Below are 23,633 nucleotides of genomic sequence, written 5' to 3'. Positions count from 1 at the left end.
CTCTTTCCATTTCTCTCTGTCTTATCCAACAACAATGACATCAATAATAACTACAACAATAAAACAAGGGCAACAAAAGGGAATAAATAGATAAATATTAAAAAAAAGAAACAAGTTGGCGCAGTGTACTAGTAATTGATCATAGGGTCAATTCTAAATGTGTTAAAAACAAATCTGGGGGGCTGGGTGGTAGGTATCGCAGCAGGTCAAGCACACATGGCGTGAAGCACAATGATCAGCTGAAGAATTCCCCGTCCAAGCCCCCGGGCTCCCCACCTGCAGGGTGGGGAGGGTGTCAGTCTGCAGGTGTCTATCTTTCTCTCCTCCTCTCTATCTTCCCCTCCTCTCTCCATGTCTCTCTGTCCTATCCAACAACAGTGATGATTGACAAACAACAAGGGCAACAAAAAGGGGGAAAAAAACCCAAACAAAAACCAAATCAAAATAGGTCACTTAGATAATATATTGCTTGCCCATAAGTGTGAACCAGGTTCAAGTCCAGTCCTCACTGTATTAAAGAGAGCTGTGATGCCATGGCCTCTTTCCCTCTTTATCTCCATCTAAACAAACAAACAAACAAACCAACAAAGAAAAAAATGAAAACAAACAAACAACAAATATGCTTAAGAACCAGAACTCTCAAGAGTACACTGGGACTTCACTAGTCTTTAGAGAAAGGGGAAGACACCATAACCTATAAAACCTCTTGCTAGGTTTTAATTCACACAGACAGCAATAGAAGAAAACAGAAAAGCTTCTGATCACATAGTCTCATAAAGAAAAAAAGGTTTCTAAATATTTGTTCATTGGACAGAGACACCTGCAGCTTTACCACCAGTGAAGCTTCCTCCCTGCAGGGGCGTCTAGAAGCTTGAGCCTTGGTCTTTTCTCTCTATAATGTATGCTCTACTGGATGCACCACAGCCTGGCCCCCCATAAGAAAAGCTTAAGAACTTGTCTAGCTCCACACTTCCTCAGTCACTAGGAGCTAATAGCTATCTAAGCTAGGAAAATAGGTGGGCTTTAGCTTAACTGTAGCTCAATTTTATTTTTTTGTGTTAAACACCTAACATGCTGCTATGAAATAATGTTTAAGTAGAGAACTTTACTTTTTCAACTGATTTAGATTCATTATCTGAAATGTTGAATAAAGTGCTAAGAGGGGGATGAAATACCTCTATCTTTGAAAACAGATGCCCAAATGTTACATACCCAAGGGAGAAGAAAAAACAAGCAAACAAAACCAGGAAGTATCCTTATGGGGGTCCATCAACAGAGACCCAGATATCAGACCATCTTCATCTGAATATATAAGCAGCTTCAACCAAGAGGAAAAGTCCTTATGCCTAATTTTCTGTTCAGAAAAAAGGCTAAATGCATTAAAATATTCAAAATTGGGGAGTAGGGTGGTAGCGCAGTGGGTTAAGCGCACGTGATGCACAGCGCAAGGAGCGGCGTAAGGATCCCGGTTCAAGCCCCCAGTTCCCCATCAGCAGGGGAGTCGCTTCACAAGCGGTGAAGCAGGTCTATCTTTCTTCTCTCCCCTCTGTCTTAGCCTCCTCTCTCTATTTCTCTCTGTGCTATCCAACAACGATGACATCAATAACAACAATAACTACAATAAAAAAACCAACAAGGGCAACAAAAAGGGAAAAAAAAATATTAAAAAATATTCAAAACTGAACTGTAGAAAATATTCAGCTATTTGAAATTTAAATTTAGCTAACCTCAAGCAACTTCTTTGCTTTGAAATTTCAAGATCATTTAGTAAATCTACAAATTTAACGATTATTCCCAGAATAAGGAAAAGCATAAAATATCCTACTGGAAAACCATAAAGTACATAATAGGGATAATCTACTTTAAGAAAGAGAAAACAGACGATAAACATGCATGGACAGCTGTTAAAAAAAGGAAGACAGAAGAGAGTTTATCACAAGGACAATATATCCAGAAAACATTACATATTATACTTCAAGCTGTAGGTTTGGTGTCTTATTACAAAAAATCACTCTGCTAATTAATCTCCAACCTTTAGCCAGATGCTAGTCTGAACTTTTCGCTATAGTTAGGATAAGGACGGCTTGCTCCGTGACTGACAAGACAGCTCACAGAGGTGTTGGTACACAACGGCGTGCTCATTATGTGGTCTCTGTTGGCCCATTCAGACACAGCAAAGATCAAATCCAATTTCAACTTGAAACACATTTCAACAGCAAGTTATAAAACATGTGTATGGTATGCTTCCATTTCTGTGAAAATGGGGGAGGAATATATGTGTGAAGATGGTTTTTATATATTAAAAAAGGTCTCTTTTTTTCTTACTGAAGAATCAATAAAGAGCTACGGATAGTGGTTGCATTTTTCTTGAGGAGGCATGGCTAGGGGAGAAAACTTTCACTTCTCTATACACCTTCCAAGGTTTATATCACGGACTGAATGATTCAGTCAATAAAATCAATTTTAAAACCATTAATCTAAAGACTACACATTCTGAAATACCTAGGGCCCTGTGCATGTTCAATTTCAGGTGACCCAAATGGTAGGCTGGTCTATGTTAACAATGGATTACCACAACTGGTTTTGAAAATGGGAAAACTGGTTTTGAAAATGTGAAACTGTTTTTTCACATCTTGATTTAGCAATAAATTTCTCATCTGTCTTCTTAGATTAACTCTCAATCAGGGGTCAAGGCCACACATGCAAGTACAATCCACTAGAAAGAAAGGCTTTGAAAAAAAGCAATTTCTTCACTCTGGCAATCTGATCATCAAGGAAAGCGTGTTGATCAGGTAACAAGCAACCTGATAAAAATGCCTTTTCTTGTTTTCTAATACTTATCAAGGAAATCATTCCGTCAATAAAAACCAAGCAAACAACCAGGTTTCCAATAAACCAGAGGAAAAGAGACTTCTCTGTTAACAACTCCTTTAAGACTACGATATTATATATAATTCTGGGAGTCAAGGAACTTACTTTCTACTTCTAGGGCTAAAATTAATGAGCTGTGTGAGCATAAAGAAGTCACCTCACCTCTCTGGACTCTTTTCTTCTTCTAAATAGCTGAAATGCTAGGATATAAAACTTCTCAAGAGCCTTTCCAGCTGTAGAACTCTGGGATGCTAACTCCTGTCATCTGCTTTCAATACAAATAATTCAATCACAAAAATAAGGAGTAAAGGTGTCCCCTTAAATAAAGACATCTTAACTGTAAAAATTAATAGGCACAAAGACCCAAATACAAAAAATGAGAAGACAAGGAGACTTCTGTTATTTCTCATGTTCCCAGATACTTTGTAAACCAGAAAGTTATCCCCGTAATACCTTCATTTGAACATTAGTGAGACTTTGGGGATTTCCAGAAGCAAATCATCAAAGCCTAATAAAAACTTCAAGAGTCAGAATCATCTGTGATGTCTCTCAGATCGAGAGTTCACAGCATTTGAAACCATCAGTATTTACTCAGTCTGTCTTGGGTACTGTATATGAAGAAATCAATAAGCCTTTGTCTTCATTCTAGAAAGAAAAGAATCAGTGGGGCCAGGTGGTGGTGCACCTGTTTAAGCACACACACTACAATGAGCAAGGACCCAGGTTGAAGCCCTGGTCCCCACCAGCAGGGGGGAAGCTTCACGAGTGGTGAAGCAGGGCTGCAGGTGTCTCTTTGTCTTTTTCCCTTTCTATCTCCTCCTCCACACTCAATTTCTCTCTCTATCCAATAGTAAATAAAAAATATTAAAAAGAAAGGAAAGATAGAATGAAGGAAGAAAGAAAGAGGAAAAAGAATCAGTCTGTCATCACCATTCTTCAGGCACATGCATCACGGGCATGACCTCGATGCAGTCATCAATAGGATGTGAGTGGACAGAAGTGCAATTTCACCTGCCTGCCTAAAAGTGACAAGACAGATTTCCCATTTCCTGTCCCTGCATAATCACCATTTGGTTTCAGTCATGTTGACAAAAAATGGTGTCTCTGGCACTGGAACAAGAGATGGGGACGATATGAAATTCTACACAGCTTTGAAGAGCGGAGATATTCAAAAGGATTTCACCTTATAATAGTTATTTGATCTTGATTTATATCTGCCCCCCCCCTCATTAGTCTCATTCCAGGTTTTATCCACAGGTACTTTGTTTCACTATTCCTTCATTTAAAAAATGTTTTATTTATAAAATGGTCCTTAATTTTTTAATTGTTACCAGGGTTACTGCTGAGGCTTGATGCTTGTATTATGAATCTACAGATCTCAGAGGCCATTTTTACCTTTTTATTATTTTCCTTTTAATTAGATAGGACAGAGAGAAATTGAGACGGGAGAGGTAAGAGGAAATCAGATCTGCTTTGTCACTCATGAATCCCCCCCCCACACACACACAGGGGGAGCATGGACTTGAACCTGGGTCCTTGTGCATGGTAACATGTATGCAACCTGGTGCACCACTGCCCAGCCCCCCACTACTTCATTTTTTTTTTTTTTTTTTTTTTTGCTTCCAGGGTTATCACTGGGGCTTGGAGCCTGCACTATGAATCCACTGTTCCTGGAGGCGATTTTTTCCACTTTTGTTGTTCTTGTTTATCATTGTTATTGCTGTGGCTGTTGTTGGATAGGACAGAGAGAAATGGAGAGAGGAGGGGAAGACAGAGGGAGGGAGAGAAAGATAGACACCTGCAGACCTGCTTCACTGCTTGTGAAGTGACTCCCCTACAGGTGGGGAGACAGGGACTCGAACCGGGATCCTTAGGCTGGTCCTTATGCTTTGTGCCATGTGCTCTTAACCCGCCACATTTAAAAGACAGAATGAAATTGTGTCTTTAACATCACTGCCTTCTGGGGCATGTCAAACAGCAGCTCAAGATTAGCCTTCTTGAAACAATGCATTAGGACTTCCCCACAAGTGACATTTAACTGAGACCAACGCATCTCCTACCAGTGGTTCCAAACACAAAATGTTCTTGAAAATGAGGTGAGAAATAATAGACACCATTCTAGTGCCATGACTAATTAAGATTATTTTCTCCCCCAAAATGTCTGGAATCAACTTGAATATTAATTCTTGAAAGTAGTGGTTTAAGAAGAATATAACAGAGAGTTGGGCGGTAGCGCAGCGGGTTAAGTGCACATGGCACAAAGCGCAAGGACCCGGGTAAGGATCCTTGTTGGAGCCCCCGGCTCCCCACCTGCAGGGGAGTCGCTTCACAGGCGGTGAAGCAGGTCTGCAGGTGTCTGTCTTTCTCTCCCTCCTCTGTCTTCCCCTCCTCTCCATTTCTCTCTGTCCTGTCCAACGACAACTACATCGGTAACAACCACAATAATAACTACAACAATAAAACAAGGACAACAAAAGGGGATACATAAATATGAATAACAAAAAAAAAAAAAGAATATGACAAACATACCAAATGTGCCATAGAATCCTCGAGGTCCACACGTCCCCACACCATACTTCTTTAGAGACTTCAAAGCTGCTTCCTTTGTAGGAGTTAATAAAAAAAAGATATTGTAGTAATATTAAAGAGCTTGAAACTGACATCTCCTAGTCTTTAACCCACAATAGCTCCTCCCTCCCTCCGCTACTTTCGTTTAATTCTTAAAGTGATGACAATTCCAACGAAAGCAGGTAGAAAGATTTAAAACATGAAAAGGTTTTAAGCTTAGATTATCAAACTGTGACTAACTCAGAGTGTGTGTGTGTGTGTGTGTGTGTGTGTGTGTGTGTGTGTGTGTGTGTATGTGTATGGACATAAACAAGTTCACAGTGCTGATAGAAGAAGTCATTTCCTAGACACGTCTATCACACAGGTGTAGTTCCTACAGTTCTTTGACTGTCACTGGACACTCAGCCCTACTAGCCATTTTCACCAACCTTTGTCAAAATCCAGGTAACAACTATGGCAAACACTTCAATTGGACTTTCTGACATTCTGCATTTGTTTCTATGTTAAATTCCTACAGTTACCTATACTATTTGTCAATTTTAATATGTGTCCTACTTACCTTGACCCTAGTGTTATCCAATAATCCAAGAAAATTAAATGAAGCAAAGTTTATACATTCTTTTCCATTCACCACAATTTTGTGGCTTGGAGGCCTAGGATGGAAGACAAAAGTGGCATGTTTAGCAGAAGTCTGTGTTACAGGACTCATGTTATCACCTTACTCTGGTGGCAGAGAGGACACAAAAGTGACAGCATTCTACCTACTTGTACACTTGTCTCCTATCCCTTCTATTTTTAAAAAGTACAATTAGACAGTTGCATAGTAAAAAATTGGATATTTGGCCATTCACTTAGTTTTAATAGGCTATCCTGACCTACAAGTTAAAAAAATATATATCTGAGCAAGAATCGCAAGGTGTATTAATGACAAGTATTTGGTTTGGCTTTTTAAAAAAATATTTATTTATTCTCCCTTTTGTTGCCCTTGTTGTTTTTTCATTGTTGTTGTAATTATTGTTGTTATTGATGTCTTTGTTAGATAGGACAGAGAGAAATGGAGAGAGGAGGGGAAGACGGAGAGGGGAAGAGAAAGATAAGACACCTGCAGACCTGCTTCACCGCCTGTGAAGCAACTCACCTGCAAGTGGGGAGCCGAGGCTTGAATGATTTGGCTTTTAAAACCACTTTTAAATGATGTAGCCAAATAAATTACCTCAGGAGAAACAAAATATGAAATAAGTCAAATGAGGAATAATGACAATAAAAAAAGTCAAGATCAAAGGAAAAATAGAGCAAGTTATGATCTTGTTAACTGGTTTACAAATAAATGTTATTTATAGAAAGGCAGTAAATGATTAAGTAAGATATGCTCCCAAATCATAAAGCTAATCCTGGAATGCTATTTTAAGAGGAATGCCCTCTCTACCCTCAAAATACTTTAAAAAAAAAAGAGGTGGTGTGTGGTGGGGTGGAGGAGGAAGCCAGCTGCTGAGGAGCATGGACAGGAGAGGGGCTCTTCCCCACAGGCAAACACTCTACCTGCAGGACATACTTCAAAAACACTGCTGAGGGGGCTGGGTAGTAGCGCAGCGGGTTAAGTGTAGCTGCCACAAAGCTCAAGGACCAGTGTAGGGACCATTTTGAGTCCCCGGCTACCCACCTGCAGGGGGGTTGCCTCACAGGTGGTGAAGCAGGTCTGCAGGTGTCTGTCTTTCTCTCTTCCTCTCTGTATTCCCCTCCTCTCAAATTCTCTCTGTCCTATCCAACAACGACACTTATAACAATAATAACAGTAACAACCACAGCAAGGGCAACAAAATGGGAAAAACAGCCTCCTGGAGCAGTGGATTCATAATGCTAGCACTGAGCCCCAATGATAACCCTGGAGGAAAACAAACAAACAAACAAACAAAAAACTGAGTTACTGAGAGTTGTGAGACCAATCTTGTCAGTCATAGCCAACCTATTTTAAGAAAAAACAAACAAAAAAACCATCACAGAAGAATTGAACGGTATAGCAAACAGCAGAAAATACTGTGACACGTTGTTTAGGACAAATGTGACAATGCAAGCATTTTTCTGATTTGCCAGATGTCAATACTGGTATGTGTGCTGTGCTGCTCTATAAAAATACACTGTGGTCAGAAAAGATGGAGAAAACTGCTTTCTCTAGTGTTTAGGAACAAAACTGGTCTGTGCAGAAAAAAAGTTGCTGGTAGATCAGGCCGGGGTTGGGGATAAAGACCACTTGAAGCAAATTCATAAAAGCAGATGAATTCATATAAAAGACAAAACCAAAAGAGGAGCTCTAGTTTCCTTGTTTCTAAAGTGGGGAAAGAATTCACCTCACAGGGTAAAATTCATAATAACCATGCCTGGCCCAGAAGAGGTACATGAGATATTTTCTTATTTCTCCCATTTGGCTTCAAGGACTTTTCTCTGAAATCCAACATCACTCACTATGATTCTGAATCCATTTAGTTTAGATTCTGCTTCTTAGGACTTAACTTTAAGTGTCCATACCTCTGTGGCCTTGAGGTCATGGCTAATCACAAGAAAATGAAGAAAGAAAGGGCCTCCATAAATAAGTGTTATTGCTGTGAAAGTCAAAGTCATTCTTCAAAAGCACACAGACATCAAACTCTCAATATAAGCATGTAGGGGGTCAGGGGTTGGCACACCTGGTTAAGCACACACATTCAAGCGCGCTAGGACCTAGGTACAAGCCCCTGGCCCCCACCTGCAGGGGGAAGCTTCACAAGTGGTGAAGCAGGGTTGCAGGTGTCTCATTGTCTCTCTCCCTACACCACCTCCTCCCCTTTCAATTTCTCTGTCTCTAGCTAATCAATAAAAAATAAAAATATTTTAAAAAAGGAATAAGTATGTATACATTTTCTAATCACAGCCATCAGACTGTTATGAAGCACATCACGTGGGGCTGCAGGGACCTTATTTTGTCTTAACATTTGGAACAGAAAGGCAGTTTTCAATTAGAAGCAAAGGGTCACACTGAGTCCCATGCAGGCTTGCAGTAGTTAAGTCCCAATGGGCACTTTACATAGAATGCTGGAACATAAGACCGTTGAGATTCCTCACAGGTACAAATAAAGCTAATCTAGGAAGACATTTCCAAGATCAAGTCCTCTGAGAAGGACAATAAAAGCCTCTCCAGTGGTCTGGGAGGTGGCGCAGTTGATAAAACATCAGATTCTCAAGCATGAAGTCCCCAGTTCAATCCCTAGCAGCACATGTACCAGAGTGATGTCTGGTTCTTTCTCTCTCCTCCTGTCTTTCTCATTAATAAATAATTTTTTAAAGCAAATAAATAAAAGACTCTCCAAAGTATAAATCTACATTGTGAATAATTAAAACACTGAGCCCTGCCTTCTCTTCCAACTAAGTTCCTAGAAAGCTGGAAAAAGGCTTACACTCTCACTGAGCATACTGAAGAATTCCTCTTGGTGAAACTCAAATAAACAAACAGGTCATTGCCTTGATTATCCTGTAGCGACACGGACCACCACCAGAGCCAGGAAACTCAGCCCACTGACACAGGGCTTCCCATGAGTGTTTATTAGTGTCTCATTCTTAAAAATGAATGGATAGTCTAACATTTATGGCTGATTTTCCATACATCACGAAGACATATAATAGAATTAAAGATAGAATCTGGGCAGTGGCACATCTTGCTAAGCACACACATTACTATATGCAAGGACCTGGGTTCCTATCTGTGGTGGGGGGAAGCTTCACAAATGGTGAAGCAGTACTGCAGGTGTCTCGATCTTCCTTCCTCTCTAACTCCCATTTCTCTCTGTCCTATGTGGGAAAAAAAATTAAATATGCGCCTCTATTTCATACCACACCAAAAAAAAAAAAAAAAAAAAGCTCAAGGCACTGGCTGGTGGTACATCTGATTGAATGCATATGCTATAATACACCGCGACCCAGGTTCAGGCCTCTGGCCCCCACCTGCAGAATGGTGAAGCACTGCTGCAGGTGTCTCTTCCTCTCTATTTTTCCTTATCAATTTCTCTATCTCTATCCACTAAATTAAATACTCAAAAAAAATTAACTCAAAATGAATTGCAGACCCAAATTTAAGAGAAAAGATATATATATATACACTCATGGGGTCAGAGAGGCAGATCAGTGGTAAAGTGTGTACCTTACATGGATGAGATGTGAGCATGCCATATGGGCACTGCAGCACCAGAAGAAGCCTCAGCACTGCCTCTATGTGCCTATCTCTCTGTCTACCTCTATGTCAAAGTCCATCTTGAGGTCCTGGTGATGCAAAAGAAGCAAGCAAGCAAACAAAGTCCCATGAAAAGCTATAAACTCAAAAATAAAAAAGGAACAATTCTTGCAATCTTGAATTAGATAGGATTTGACACACACTGCAAAAATGCAAGCAATAAAAACAAATAAAATGGACTTCCTCAAAATACACTAATACAACAAGCCAAAAAGAGAAATGTTTGTAAGCCATATATTTCATAAGGATCTGGCATTACAAATGTATAAAGAGCTTTTACAACTCGGTTATAACAAGTAACTCAAATTAAAATTAGTGAATGATTTCAGTTGATAATCCTCCAAAGAAGACATACAAATGACCAGGTAAGCACATGAAGATATATTCAACATCACTAGTGATCTGGGTAATACAAATAAAAATGAGGGGCTAGGCAGAGATGCACCTGGTTACGTGTACACATGACAACGCAAGATCAAGGCCCCGAGTCCCCACCTGCGTGGGAGAGGAGGTGGAGCCTTCACGAGCAGTATTAACAGTTTCTCTCTGTCCCCCTTCCTACTTCTCCTTCCCCTCCTGATCTCTCTCTGTCCTACCAAATAAATAAGTAAATACGTATTTTACAAAATCAGAGAAAAATGAAAACATATGTACATACAGATGTTCACGGGAATAATAGATACATTTTTTTATATACTCCCAAGTGTAGACAATTGAAATGTCTATCAAAATGCAATATATCCACCACAGAAACGAAGTACTGAAAGGAGTGGAGATGTGGAAGCACCTTGAAAATACTGTGCTAAATGAAAGAAATCAGACACAAGAGTCACAGAGTACAAGATTGCCTTTGTAGGAAATGACCACAATAGACACATCTGTAGAGGAATATTAGTGGTTAATGACTGCCAGAGAGAGGGGAGTAAATGTTAAAGAGTAGGAAATTCTCCTTCTGGGTTGACAAAAAAATATTCTGGAATGAGATGGTATTGATGGGGACTGGGTGGTGGCTCACTGGGCAGTGCACACAGGCCACCATATGTGAAGACCTGGGTTGCCTCCTCACACGACCGGGGGGTGGGGGGGGGGGAGATTCATGAACTGTGGATCAGTTCTGTAGATGTCTCCTCTCCCTCTCCTGGGTGTACCACTGCCCAGCCACAAAATAAAGTAAAAATAAAATAAAATAAAATGGCATTGATGGATGCATGGCTACGTGAATATACTAAGCCCCACTTAACTGTATACGTTAAAGGATGGATTTTACGGTGTATGGGTCATATCTCAATAAGTCTGATTTAATTTTAATGCACAAGGACCTGGGTTCAAGCCCCACCTGCAGGGGAGAACTTCACAAATGGTGAAGCAAGGCCACAGCCCTTTCTCGCTTCCTCTCTCACACCTCCCTCTCAATTTATCACTATCCTATCAAAATAAATAAATGACTATTAAAAAAAAAGATTTAGTGGCTGGCAAATCTGATTTCCGAACATCTGAAAGTGTTGTAAAGCAGGGTGGTGCACCTGGCAGAGCGCACACACCGCAGTGTGCAAGGATCTGGGTTCAAGCTGCTGTTCCTCACTTGTGGTGTGTGTTTCATGAACAGTGGGACAGTGCTGTAGGTGTCTTTCTCCTCCTCTTCTTTAATTTCTATTTAAAGAAAAAAGAAAGAAGAGGCTGGGCAGTAGCGCAGTGGGTTAAGCACACATGGTGCCAAGCGCAGAGACTAGAACAACAATCTTGGTTCGAGGCCCCGGCTCCCCAACTGCAGGGGCGTCACTTCACAGGCGGTGAAGCAGGTCTGCAGGTGTCTATCTTTCTCTCCCCCTCTCTGTCTTCCCCTCCTCTCTCCATTTCTCTCTGTCCTACCCAACAACAACAATAACAACAACAATAATAATTACAACAATAATAAAACAACAAGGGCAACAAAAGGGAAAGAGAAAGAAAAAGAAAATTAAAAAGAAAAAGGAAGGAGGGGAGGAAATAAAGGGAGGAAGCAAGAGAAAAATATGGCTGCTGGGAGTGGGGGATTCATCAAGCAGGCACCTAGTCCCAGAGATAATCCTGTTGGCAAAACAGAAACGAAAACAAGGATAATCTGTGGAACTAAAAATAAAAAGGAGAGAGGTAGCATCAAGTGAGCTGAAGGTTTTGTTATGCACCTTGTGAGAGTTGCTGCAATTGTCTCTTGTCAGTCAACCAAGAAATGGTATTATATATCCAATATCTAGTTACGAATGTAACTTAGGACAGATCTAAAATCAGAAAGAAGTCAGGTGGGCATAAACACAAGTGTGGCTTTTTATTTCAAGTGTGTCTAACCATTTGAAATATCCTATGAGAATATGACTTCAAAGAAAGATTTTTCTTTTTTAGAAAAAAGGACAAACTGCAGTGCCCCGATTTGAGAAAGTCTACACTACACCTAAAGGAAAGTTTTATGCTGGTAACTAAAACTGTTAATTTCTGATCTCCAGAACTATCTGAATGATTTATTTCAGTTAAAAAAGGGGACCAGGGGAGTCGGGCGGTAGCGCAGTCGGTTAAGCGCAGGTGGCACAAAGCGCAAGGACCAGCATAAGGATCCCAGTTTGAGCCCTCGGTTCTCCACCTGCAGGGGAGTCGCTTCACAAGCAGTGAAGCAGGTCTGCAGGTGTCTATCTTTCTTTCCCCCTCTCTGTCTTCCCTTCCTCTCTCCATTTCTCTGTCCTATCCACCAACGATGACATCAATAACAACATCAATAACAGCATCAATAAAACAGGGACAACAAAAGGGAATAAATAAATAAATATTAAAGAAAAAGGAGGGGACATAAACTAGTGAACACTTTGACTGTTCACCAATAGGAAACTGAACAAAATACGTTAGAGAGAAAACTGACTTACCCTGAAACAATGTTGTAGTTGAGAGCAGGATGGTCTTTTGAGACTGGAGGAACAAGAGGCTCTGGCTGCCACTCTTCAATCAATTCTTCCTTTTCCTACAGGAGACAAGAAGGTAAAATACAGCACAGTTCTAGTCCCTGGATAAATGACTCCAGCAGAACCTAAGATGTTTGCTGGAGTGAAACCATCACTACGAGCATATAGAGAGGAAATCGGGTCTAGTAGCTGATGTGATGAGAAAGGACAGTTTCATTATTGGATTCGAAGTATTCTGTCTCTCACGCCTTTTCTTATTATGAGCCAAGTTTTTTTTACAGAGCTTTTGAGACTGAATGGAAAATTTCATAAAATTCTACTTCCAGGTCCAGGCATTTTTCACTGTGGGAAGTATGACTGTTACAGATGACAGAACAAAAAGAAAGTCTACTGCAGGATAATGGTAAGAAAAATTACATCAGGTGAGTGGACTCAGTCTCTACTCCCAGCTATCAGACATGCCTGACCCTAACAAGCCACCAGCATGGGTTAAGAAGTAGCTAAACTAAAGGAAAAGAGCCTCTTAAAATAGTTATTTTAAGAGACTTTTTCTTTCCATTCTTAATTAATGATTTAACGCTATTTTACACAATTACATCATGTCAGAGGTAATTTCACACCCACACATAGTACATAAGTTAGTACACTCTTTACCAAAGTTCTGTGCACCCCCTTAGCAAAAAACATCCCAGTGGTTGTTTAAAAATTATTCATAAAGCATTGTTTCTTCCATCACAAACACTTCCTTAAGTTTCTTTTATTTTCCCTTTCTTTCTCTCTCTCTTTCTTTATTCTTCTTTTTTAAATCATGATACAGCTCAGCTCAGATTTATGTAGGTGTGAGGAGGTTGAATCTAGGACTTTAGAGTCTCTGCATAACGTTATCATTAGCAATCTCCCTCACCTCCTATTTTCAACTTCTTATCTTTTTTTGATTCAGGAAAAAAAAAAAATAGTAATTTTAAAAATGAGCTGGGAGGAGATGGGGGAGGCACAAGAAATCACAGCACCAAAGCTTTCTTCAGTCTGGGGGGGCAGGCTTAAACCTGGGTCATGTGTGTGACAAAGCAAGCACACTGAAGTTAGGGACAAGGACAGGGATAGGAAGTTTAAGGGAGTTCTGGAAGATGGTTGGTTACAGCTGGGAGGCTGAGTCAGGAGCTCTCAATGAATCAGTAAGAACCTAGCCTCAGGTGGGGTGAGGATCAGGGAGATAAGGGAGGTATTGGCAGGGCAGGGCTACCCTTTTTCGGTTCAAAGACCCTCTGCATGGGTGAATCCCCAGGAGCTGGTTCTGCCCTTTAATATCACTTTTGTACGACTTTATGTCCTTATAATAAAGAAGTTTGCACACCTGATCACAGAGCCTCTTGGAATTCTTTCCAAGAAAGGTACCCTGGCTGGACCCTCCCTAGAGTAGATGGATAGACCTGGGTGCCCCTCAGACTCTTGACTGTTCCCCCCCGAGACAGTGTCCATGTGAAATATTTTGCCAGTCTGATGTGCCCAGTATTAATGTACTGTCACCCAAAGAGTATTCCATGCCACACTAATCTCATGGGGGTGGGGGATGGTAGTGATGAAATCTGTGGTATCTCTCTAATCAGAGGGATAGTCTCTGTCATGGTAAATGGTGTAAGGGTCAGAAAGACAGAATAGAGGTTTACGCAGCAAACTTTCACGCTTGAGGTAAAGAGGTCCCAGGTCCAATGGCTGGCACCACCATAAGCAAAAGTTGAGTGGTGCTCTGGTAAACAGTAAAGCATCACTTTATACCCAGGTTTCCAAAATTTACTTAAGTGTAAGGACCATTAGCTATAACTCTTCTATGGGATTCCACCTGTCAGTCTCATGACTGGGTTAACGTCAAGGACAGACGTCAGTGAAATCAGGGGAGCACTTGCACACTGCCACTCCATTTGTGCTTTCTTCTGTGAGCATTCCAGAAAGTCAAGCAAAGCCAAGCCTGGTGTGCCATCTTTGTGCTATACTAAATGCCTTGTGAGGCAAAGTTATAGAGTTTTTTTGTTTGTTCATTTTGATTTTTTAATATCCCTCATAGTCATGGTCTCCTAGACACTCTGGCATAGTACTACAGTGGCTGGGCAGAGAAATAATCCAAGTGTGGAAAACCATGCTGTACTTAAATGTACTCTGCCCCTCTCATACCCAGGCACAGTGACTAAGTGCCCCCAACCTGAGTGGGAAGAGGAAGTTTTTTTTTTTCCCCACCAGTCTCCTCAGTCCCTCACACAGACCGTCTCCATGTGGTCAGTGTGAAAGGTGTGTCAAGACCCCATGTAGGCTTGAGCTAGATGCCTCACACAGAATCTATCAAAATTTGATTTCGAGTGGGAGAGGGAAGGAATCTTTCAACTTTGACTTTTCTTATGGAGACTACAGGGGAAGCTTTTGCTCAGGCTTCAGAAACAGTGGTGCTTCTCCTGAGTAACTCGTGCAATCTCATATATAGACATTCAGAATCCAGCAGCCGCCCACGTGTCTCTTCCAGCATCTCTTCCTGAGATTGTTGCCCACCCTCAGCAGAGTATGGAAGTTCATAACAGACATTCATCTGGATACTGAACTTTATTTCTGGCTTCCCAGATTTAATCTACCTGAAAGACCACTTACTCTCTTGTTTCCTTACATTATACAAATATTTTTACCACACATAGTTGAATCATCACTCAAAACGACGTCTAAAATAAGGCCTTTTGGAAAGATGAAGCACTAGAGTTATACATTGAAAAATAACAGAGATTAAGTTCCTTACCTTGACTGTAAGATCAGATCGTTCTTGTAATTTGTAAGTTTTAGAGAAAAGAAGTCTGATTATCCAGAGTATTAGTATTCCTTCCAAAATAAGATGGTAAGCAGGAGCCTAAAAAACAAAACAAAACAAAATAAAAAATTAGACAAAAGTAATCAAATTAGTGTATTTTTTAAATAAATAACATAAAATATACTGCATACGTACTACTGTTGATCATGACCGCTGAACTATGTTACTTCTTAAAGTTTACTTTCCAAGCTCCTTTCATTTCTACTCACTCCTTCTTACCCATTTCTAACAGTAAACAATTTATTCCACACACGAAACATTTCTACTACAGAGACTTTATAATACCTTTAGACATGTTAATGAAAAACAGCTGACACAGAATCTTAACAGTGAATAATATCAGAGATCAGATCTTTCAAGTGGCTTAAAATTATTTTACTCATGGGAAATGACTATATATATAGTCATTTATATATATATATTTATATATATAAATTTATATATATAAATATATATATAAATATATATATATATATATATATATATATATATATATATATATTTCATAGCTTCTTAAGCCTTCTCCCATCTCTCACTCCCAACTACCATGGATGAGCTGATTTATCTGGAAAGCAGTGCACACAAATATTTAAGAGTCTGATGTACCTTACTATATCGTCTGTATCCCCAACAAACCTCTTTAAACTCTTCCTGGAATGTGACATAGGAAGGCTCTATGAATGCTTATAAATATAGCTCTTCTCTTTTCTATTGTAGCTCTTCAAATGTATTGTTTTTTTCTGTCATCAGGCATAAAAATACCCAAAGAATTTTGTTTTGTTTTTTTAATTTAGTTCTTGTTTCTACTTTCTTTATTGTTATTATTATTACTATTTTTATTTATTGGCTAGAGACAGCCAGAAATCAAGAGGGTAGGGGGTGATAGAGAGGGAAAGTCAGAGAGACACCTGCAGCTTTCCCTCTGCAGGTGGACTGAGGGGCTCAAACCTGGGTCCTTCTTCTTCTTCTAGCGTTTGCCCTTCTACCGTAGTCAGTCAACAGCGTCAGGTTGAGCCTGATGACATGTGCAATCAACCTGGTGTGCCACCACCCGGCCCCTTTAACTTAGTTCTGATTTTTATCTTTCCAGGATAAAGGTCAAGTTTACTTTTGTGCTTTTTACAGTGAGACAACTATGCATGTCAAAGATTCTAGGTATCAATTAAACCCTAGAGTTAGTTACAGAGTACTCCAACAGCTTGTCACTGGAGAAATCACCTTAAAAGTGGTCTGGGAGGTGGCACAGTGGATAAAGCATTGGATTCTCAAGCATGAGGTCCTGAGTTCAATCCCCAGCAGCACATGTACCAGAGTGATGTCTGGTTCTTTCTCTCTCTCCTCCTATCTTTCTCATTAACAAATAAATAAATTCTTGAAAAAAAAACATAAACACAAATTATTTTCAAATATTATACTGGAAAAGATGATTTATCAATGAAATTCAGAGGGCCAGGCACACATATTATCATGTGCAAGAATCCAGGTTCAAGCCCCTAGTCCCCACCTGCAAGGGTGAAACTCCATGAGGCAATGTTGCAGGTCTCTCCCTTTCTCTCTCTCCCTCTCTCTCCCCCCTATCAATTTCTGTCTTGTCAAATAGAAAGAAGGGAAGAAAAAGAGGAGAGAAAGAAAAATAGAAAGCGAAGAAAAAATGGCTGTCAGGAACAGTGGACTGGACATGCAGCCCCTGACCTCAGCAATAACCCTGGTGGCAATTAAAAAAAAAAAATCCAAAATACAGGGACAAAAGAAATCTGTACAAAATATTCAAATAAAAGCACTAATAATTTAAAAATTACATATATGTCATATATATATATATATATTCCTCAAGCAAAACCAAAAATACCTCTTTAAAATGACTTTAAAATATGTTGATAGGGGTTGGTAAAATAGCTTGTTTTAGTAGTGTGTTACTCTGCGATGTACATGACCCAGGTTTGAACCCAGGCCCCATTGCATTGAAGAAAGCTTTGGTGCTGTGGTCTCCGTCTGTCTGTCTCTCTCTCTCTCTCTCTCGCTCACTCTCTCTTTACCTTCCTGTCTCTATCTAAAAAAAGGGGGGGGGGAGGAGGGGCGATATAAATGGCATTTAAAAAAATTGCTTATAGCAGACTGGGATGTTGCCCACTAACTAATGGATTGGACTTGCAAACATGAAGTTCTAAGTTTGATCCCCAGCATCACATATGTCAGAGTGATACTCCAGTTCTCTCATGCTATCATAAATAAATAAATCTTGGAAATGGGTGGTGGTGCACCTGCTTAAGTACACACATTACAATGTACAAGGACCCAGGTTCAAGCCCCTGGTCCCCACATGCGGGGGGTGGGGGGTGGGGGGGAAGCTTCACAAGTGGTGAAGTGGGGTTGCAGGTGTCTCTCTCTTTTCCCCTTCCTATCAATTTCTGGCTGTCTCTACACAATAAATAGATTAAAAAATTAAAAATATAAATAAATCTTTAAAAAAAGAAAATTTACTGACAACTCTTAAAATTCATATCATTTTAGGACAAGGGCTATAGTCTAAATATCCCTTTCTACAAAATCAATGCTACCTTTCCAAATTCAATGCTACATTGATTTTTTTAAAATCAATGACTGAATTATAGTAGGCAAACATCTGTCCAAGACTGAGTTGAACATCCAATTCCACTAAGAAACCACCCTAAGAAAATTGAAGATACTGTCTTGTAAAGAAATCACAAAGATCACTTTGTGTCTGCGGTATGAAATATGGCATCTAGAAAACTCCTCTCAGACCTCACTCATGGTCAGTTTCAGGGCCTGAGAAGTTTCACAGTCAAAAGCAATCTTAAAAAAAAAAAAAAAAAAAGAGAGAGCAATACAACAAAACAGAAAATTGATTAAAAAATCTTTCAATTTTAGTGTTTCTCATTTTAGCTGTCAGAATTAATTTTGACATCACTTATACCATACCTATTCTCTCACAACAATTTACCAAAATGTTCTAAAATACCTTGCAATGGAAGACACCATCATAATCCCTGGCAGTAAGCATTCAGACCTGTGCTATCCATACAGTGGCCACTAATCCCTAAGTGATAATTACTCTTGTTTTAAAAGAATAATTTATTTTACATGATTTAACAACAGTTCACCTAATTATAAGGTTTCAGGGTATAGTTTCATATCCGTGTGTGTGTGTGTGTGTGTGTGTGTGTGTGTGTAATTCACAGACATCCACCACCAAAAATTCTGTTGTCCTCTCCTTGTCACTCTTCCTTATAATTACAAATAGTTCTAAGTCTAAGAAACAGTTTAGACTTTCTTTTGCTAATTAATTTTTTCGGCTATCTATGTTTTACTTATCAGCAAAACTACTAGGTGGTCTTCTTTCACCTCTACTTACTTCACTTGGCATAATCACTTGGCATAATCCAGTTCCATCTATGTCGATTAAGTGACAATTTAAAATGACCTTTAACTGACATTAAACGAAAACTTCACCCCCACCCCCGCCCACCACCTCGCCCCGCTCCCACTTGCACTAGCTTCATTGTAAGTGCTTAACTGCTACACGGGTTCTTGGCTACTGTATTCAGCAAACTCAGAGAGTGAATTTACAGAAACTTCTATTAGCACTGAGAAGCTCTGTCAAAGTATCAAATGAATGAACCATCTCTTCAGACTGACATTTTGGTGTCATATCATCTTATATATCTGAAACAGCCAGGCAATTCCAAAAACACAAAACGATGGCAACAAAACCCAATAATAGCCCTCTTACCTACTTTTCCTTTAAAAGTTGACAAAAACCAGAAAGGGGCGTATGCGGAAGAATGGCAGACCTATTTCGTATTCTCCGATGCTCAGTCAGTTCGAAGCCCACCCCCGACCCAATAGACAAACTCAACTTCGGGCCATCCTTTCCCCTCTAACCCGCTGCACGGTGCCACGGATCTGACTTGCCTGGGACGTCCCCAACGGAGAGTTCCCATCTATTTCTTGATCATCATCTTTTGCCACTAGCTACAACTCTGGTTTCTCTGGTTTTGGAGGACTAGCCTCTTTCCCCTGCCCCCTCCCACGTGTTCCTTTCCAGCTCTGGAAAAGGACCCGCGACCCGCTCACAGATCGGCGGAGCTCACACGGAGACCCTGGGTTCCGGCTCCCGCCGTCCCTTCCCTCGACACTCGGTCCCCGGAACTCGGAGCTCTGCGAACCTTTCCGGGAGAGGGTCGCCCCGGGTCTCGCAAAAACCAGCCAGTCCCGTCCACACCTCCCACAAATCCACACCACCTGGCGCACCCCCCTCCCGGGGAGCGGGTGGTCGTGGGCTGCTCTTGTGGACAAGCTCACCTCGTACAGCGCCTGTACCATCTCCACCAGCACCCACTGCTCCGCCGCAGTCGCCATAGTCGGCCGCTGGGGCTTCCTTCCGGAAGGTGTGTCGCAGGCACGTCATACGGTGCGCCGCGCGACCCTGTCCAGTGTCCCTGCCCGGGGGGCGGGGCCGCCAGAGCGGGGGCGGGGCCGCCCGCCTCCTTGCGCCTGCGCACTGGGGTGACCGGAGACTGCGCGGGGAGGCGGGGCTGGCAGTGGTTGATGACATTTAGGGTCTGCCTTCCAGAGAGGTGAACAGTGGGCAAAGAGCGGGCGAGACCCAGGAGGGTGGGTCTTCTCTTACAGTTTTTGGGTGCCAGGTCTCAGTCTGGGCTCTAGAAAAGGAGGGGTTAGGAATAAGTGGCTCTTGCCTCGGTAAGCGATTGGGCTCAGGGAGTGTTACAATGTAACTACAAACAGTGATTTTGCATTTAAATTCTATAAAAAGAATTCAGGGTTGTTAATTTATTTATTTATACCAGAGCACTGCTTAGCTCTGGCTTATGGTAGTGCTGGGTATTGAACCTAGTACCTTTGGTGCTTTTGTCATGAAAGGCTTTTTGCATAACCATTATGCTATCACTCCAGCATATCCTCCATTATCTTACATATGAGTAAAGCCAGTTAGCTCTTATATAGCACTTACGATGTCTCAGGCATAGTGAAAGATTGCAAGTGTCCCCATAGCAGGTTGGTGTGGAACCTTCTGGTTCTTTTATTGACATAAAACGAAGTGCTTGGATTAGGGTTATACTTAAATCTTTGTGCTATTATTTATTACCTGTGGGTTTTTAATTTTGTTTAGAAATGCCATTTTTTTGTTGCTAAGTTTGATGAACTCTATATATTTTGGTTATTAGCCTCTTGTCTGATGTATGGTATGTAAAGATCTTCTCAGGTATTTTAAGACGTCCCTCCACGTCTGTTGCCAGGCACAAACCTGTGCTTCTGACCAACTGACTAAGATTATGGATTCCCACACACCCACCTCAGATTTCAGGTGCTAGTAGCAAGTATAGGTTATTTTTGTTGTTTTTAAAAAATATCTTATTTATCCAATGGATAGAGACAAGGAGAAATTGAGAGACAAAGGGGGAGATAGAGGAAGAGAGAAAGAAAAAGAAAGATACCTGTAGCACTGTTTCACTATTTATGAAACTTCACCTCTACAGGTGGGGACCAGCAGTTTGAAGCTGAGTCCCTGTGCATGGGAATATAATGCCATGGGTGCACTACCACTGGATCCCTCTATTTTTGAATTTACATTTATTATTATTATTATTATTATTATTGTGTATTACTTTTCATTGCTCAGCTATGGCTTATGGTGGTGCTGGAGAGTGAACCAGGACTTCAAGAGGCTCAGGCATGCAAGTCTTTTGTATAATCACTGTACTATCTCCCACACCCTAAATTCGTATGCTTTTGAATAACAAACTATATTTGGGGGCCCCATGACCCCTTTTCTTAGGTCTAAATAGTTTTGTTGAGTGGCTCACAGCACTCCAGAAACATGGTTATACTCTAGACTATGACATGATTATAAAGAATGCTAAAGAATAGGGATCAAAAGTCAGATGAGGAGTTGCACAGGTTCGGGAATGAGGCAAGTATATGAAGTTTCAATGCCCACATCAGGTACACTATTCTCCTCGTACTGGGGTTGAGTAACAGCAATTTTACCAAAAACTTTTAATAACACTGTATACAAGAAATCTGGTGGAAGCAGTTTCAGTATTTATCCATCAACTCAGCCATGTTGAAGACCCAAACTCTTTCTGTATTTCCATTCTGCTATTCAGCCAGTCACTTTTATGAGTAGGATTATCTTTGATAATTAGTAGGATTGATTTGATAATCAGTAGGATTATCTTTGATTCCAGATGGCTACAGTATTCCAATCACAAAGTGAGGAAGAAAAAAAGGCAGGGCTAAATGTTGGACATCCGGCTCGAAGAGGTTCCACTTCTACTTTAGTAACCAGGACTGACCACACATCCACCCCTGGGAAATCACTGGGGAGGGGAAGATCAACAATTTACGATGACTTCTTCTGGATTTGGGAGCTGAGCCAATACTCACTGAGATCAAAGTGTCTCTGCCAATTTGCCAAAATAAAATGGAGCTGTGTTTTCAGCAAGGGAGTGTAGAATTGTGTCTGTCAGAGTGTTTTTCACACCACTAAATAAAGCTTAGTTCTTGAATATCTCATTGCTCTATTTCCCATTCACACTGGCCTTTCCTTTCCCCCCCTTCGAGTGTCTTGGCACATATGCTTGGAACACACACCCTCTACCTAGAATGCTGTCTTCTGCCAGCCAGATCTGAGCTATTCAGATGACAATTCCAACTCCTCATTTTTCTCTAAATTCACAAGTAATATGTAGGTACTGAATCAGCAAGTATTAAGTACATAAATAACTACATTTCTCTAGTAATAAGTGAAGTGGAGCATTTCTTCATATGTCTGCAGGCCTTGTGTATCTTCTTTAGAAAACTGTCTATTCAGTTCTTTTACCCATTTTTAAATTCAGATATTATTTTTTCTTTTGTTGATCTGTATGAGTTCATTATAAATGTTTGCTATCAGTTGTTTGTCAGATGTGTAATGCATGAATATCTTCTTCCAATTACTGGGTTTCCTGGATGCCAGGAATATTTTGAAGCTATTGAGTTTAAGTTTAATTTTCAGAGGAAGCAACTCAGGGCTAGGAGGAAAGGGGTAAATGATTTGTTTGAAGTCACCTGACTACTATGAGACAAAGAAAAGCTGACCCTACATTGTAAAATAAAACCAGTTTCTATTTGCTTTATGGTACTGTTACTCCTCTTATTATGCACACACAGGGCCACTATGCATTAGCCTCTGATACGAGGAATTGAAATCATTTCCTGTGGGCCTGCACATATTAATAGTCACATTAGTTAGTAATCCCTGACCTTTACTGTCTTTCCAGAACCTTCAGAGACAATAAATTCTGAAGATAGATGGGACAGCTCCTGGTTACTTAGGGACAGAGGTTGCTCAGGTTTTGAGGTCACTGCCAGAACCTCCCTGGCCAGTTTTCTTAGTAAATTTGTGATAAGCAGGAGATATATATTTTTTCTCAAGTGACTATACTGTTTTTTAATAAAAAAGACATCTTGTTTTGTCTACTTATTTGTATAGGCTTATTTATATGTAAGTGGTGTGTTTACATAAGAGAGTGAACCAGAGCACCAGTCTGGCAAATGTGATGCCAGGGATTGAATTCAGGATCTCATGTTTGCATCAATAGCATAATGGTTATGCAAACAGACTCTTAAGCCTGAGGCTCCAAGGTCCCAGGTTCAGTGCCCCACACCACCATAAATCGGAGCTGAGCAGTGCTCTGGTTAAACAAAAACAAAACGTTATCCTTATCCACATGTCTAATATGTCTTAAAGCTTTAGACCTACTGCATCACCTCCCAGACCACTATATCTTCTTTTAGTTAACAATCCTTAACACTAAACTAACCATTGAGCAATATGAATTTGAAGCTGTTGAGTCCACTAATAGATTTTCTTGTGCACAGAACTATCAACTTACGTTGAGCAGTACTATATATTTTCTATTACATTCTTAATAACATTTCGCTTTCTTTGCCTTACTTTAATAATACAGTATATAATGTATGCAGCATACAGAGTACATGTTAATTAACCATTTCTTAACTTTTTAAATATTTATTTATTTTCCCTTTTGTTGCCCTTATTTTTTTTATCGTTGTTGTAGTTATTAATGCTGTTGTTACTGATGTCATCGTTGTTGGATAGGACAGAGAGAAATGGAAA

The 23,633-nt window shown here is 40.4% G+C and overlaps 1 protein-coding gene across 2 annotated transcripts in view; it reads right to left on the bottom strand.

Moving 5' to 3' along the window:
• Positions 1-19,918, bottom strand: part of SPTLC1 (serine palmitoyltransferase long chain base subunit 1) — a 47,100-nt gene extending 27,182 nt beyond the window's left edge. For both annotated transcript variants that reach the window (XR_009552136.1, XM_007539882.3), the window contains exons 1-5: positions 19,793-19,918; positions 15,401-15,508; positions 12,589-12,683; positions 5,999-6,092; positions 5,401-5,473 (exon numbers count right to left, since the gene is read on the bottom strand). Coding sequence is in view for 1 of the 2 variants with exons in the window: in XM_007539882.3 (XP_007539944.1) it covers positions 5,401-5,473; positions 5,999-6,092; positions 12,589-12,683; positions 15,401-15,508; positions 19,793-19,849 (427 nt within the window). In the remaining variant the exon portion in view is untranslated. The remainder of the gene's footprint in view (positions 1-5,400; positions 5,474-5,998; positions 6,093-12,588; positions 12,684-15,400; positions 15,509-19,792) is intronic.
• Positions 19,919-23,633: the final 3,715 nt, after the last annotated feature.

This window comes from Erinaceus europaeus, chromosome 10, assembly GCF_950295315.1.
Source record: "Erinaceus europaeus chromosome 10, mEriEur2.1, whole genome shotgun sequence".
NCBI classification, from domain to species: domain Eukaryota; kingdom Metazoa; phylum Chordata; class Mammalia; order Eulipotyphla; family Erinaceidae; genus Erinaceus; species Erinaceus europaeus.
This window is presented reverse-complemented; position numbering and strand designations above follow the sequence as displayed.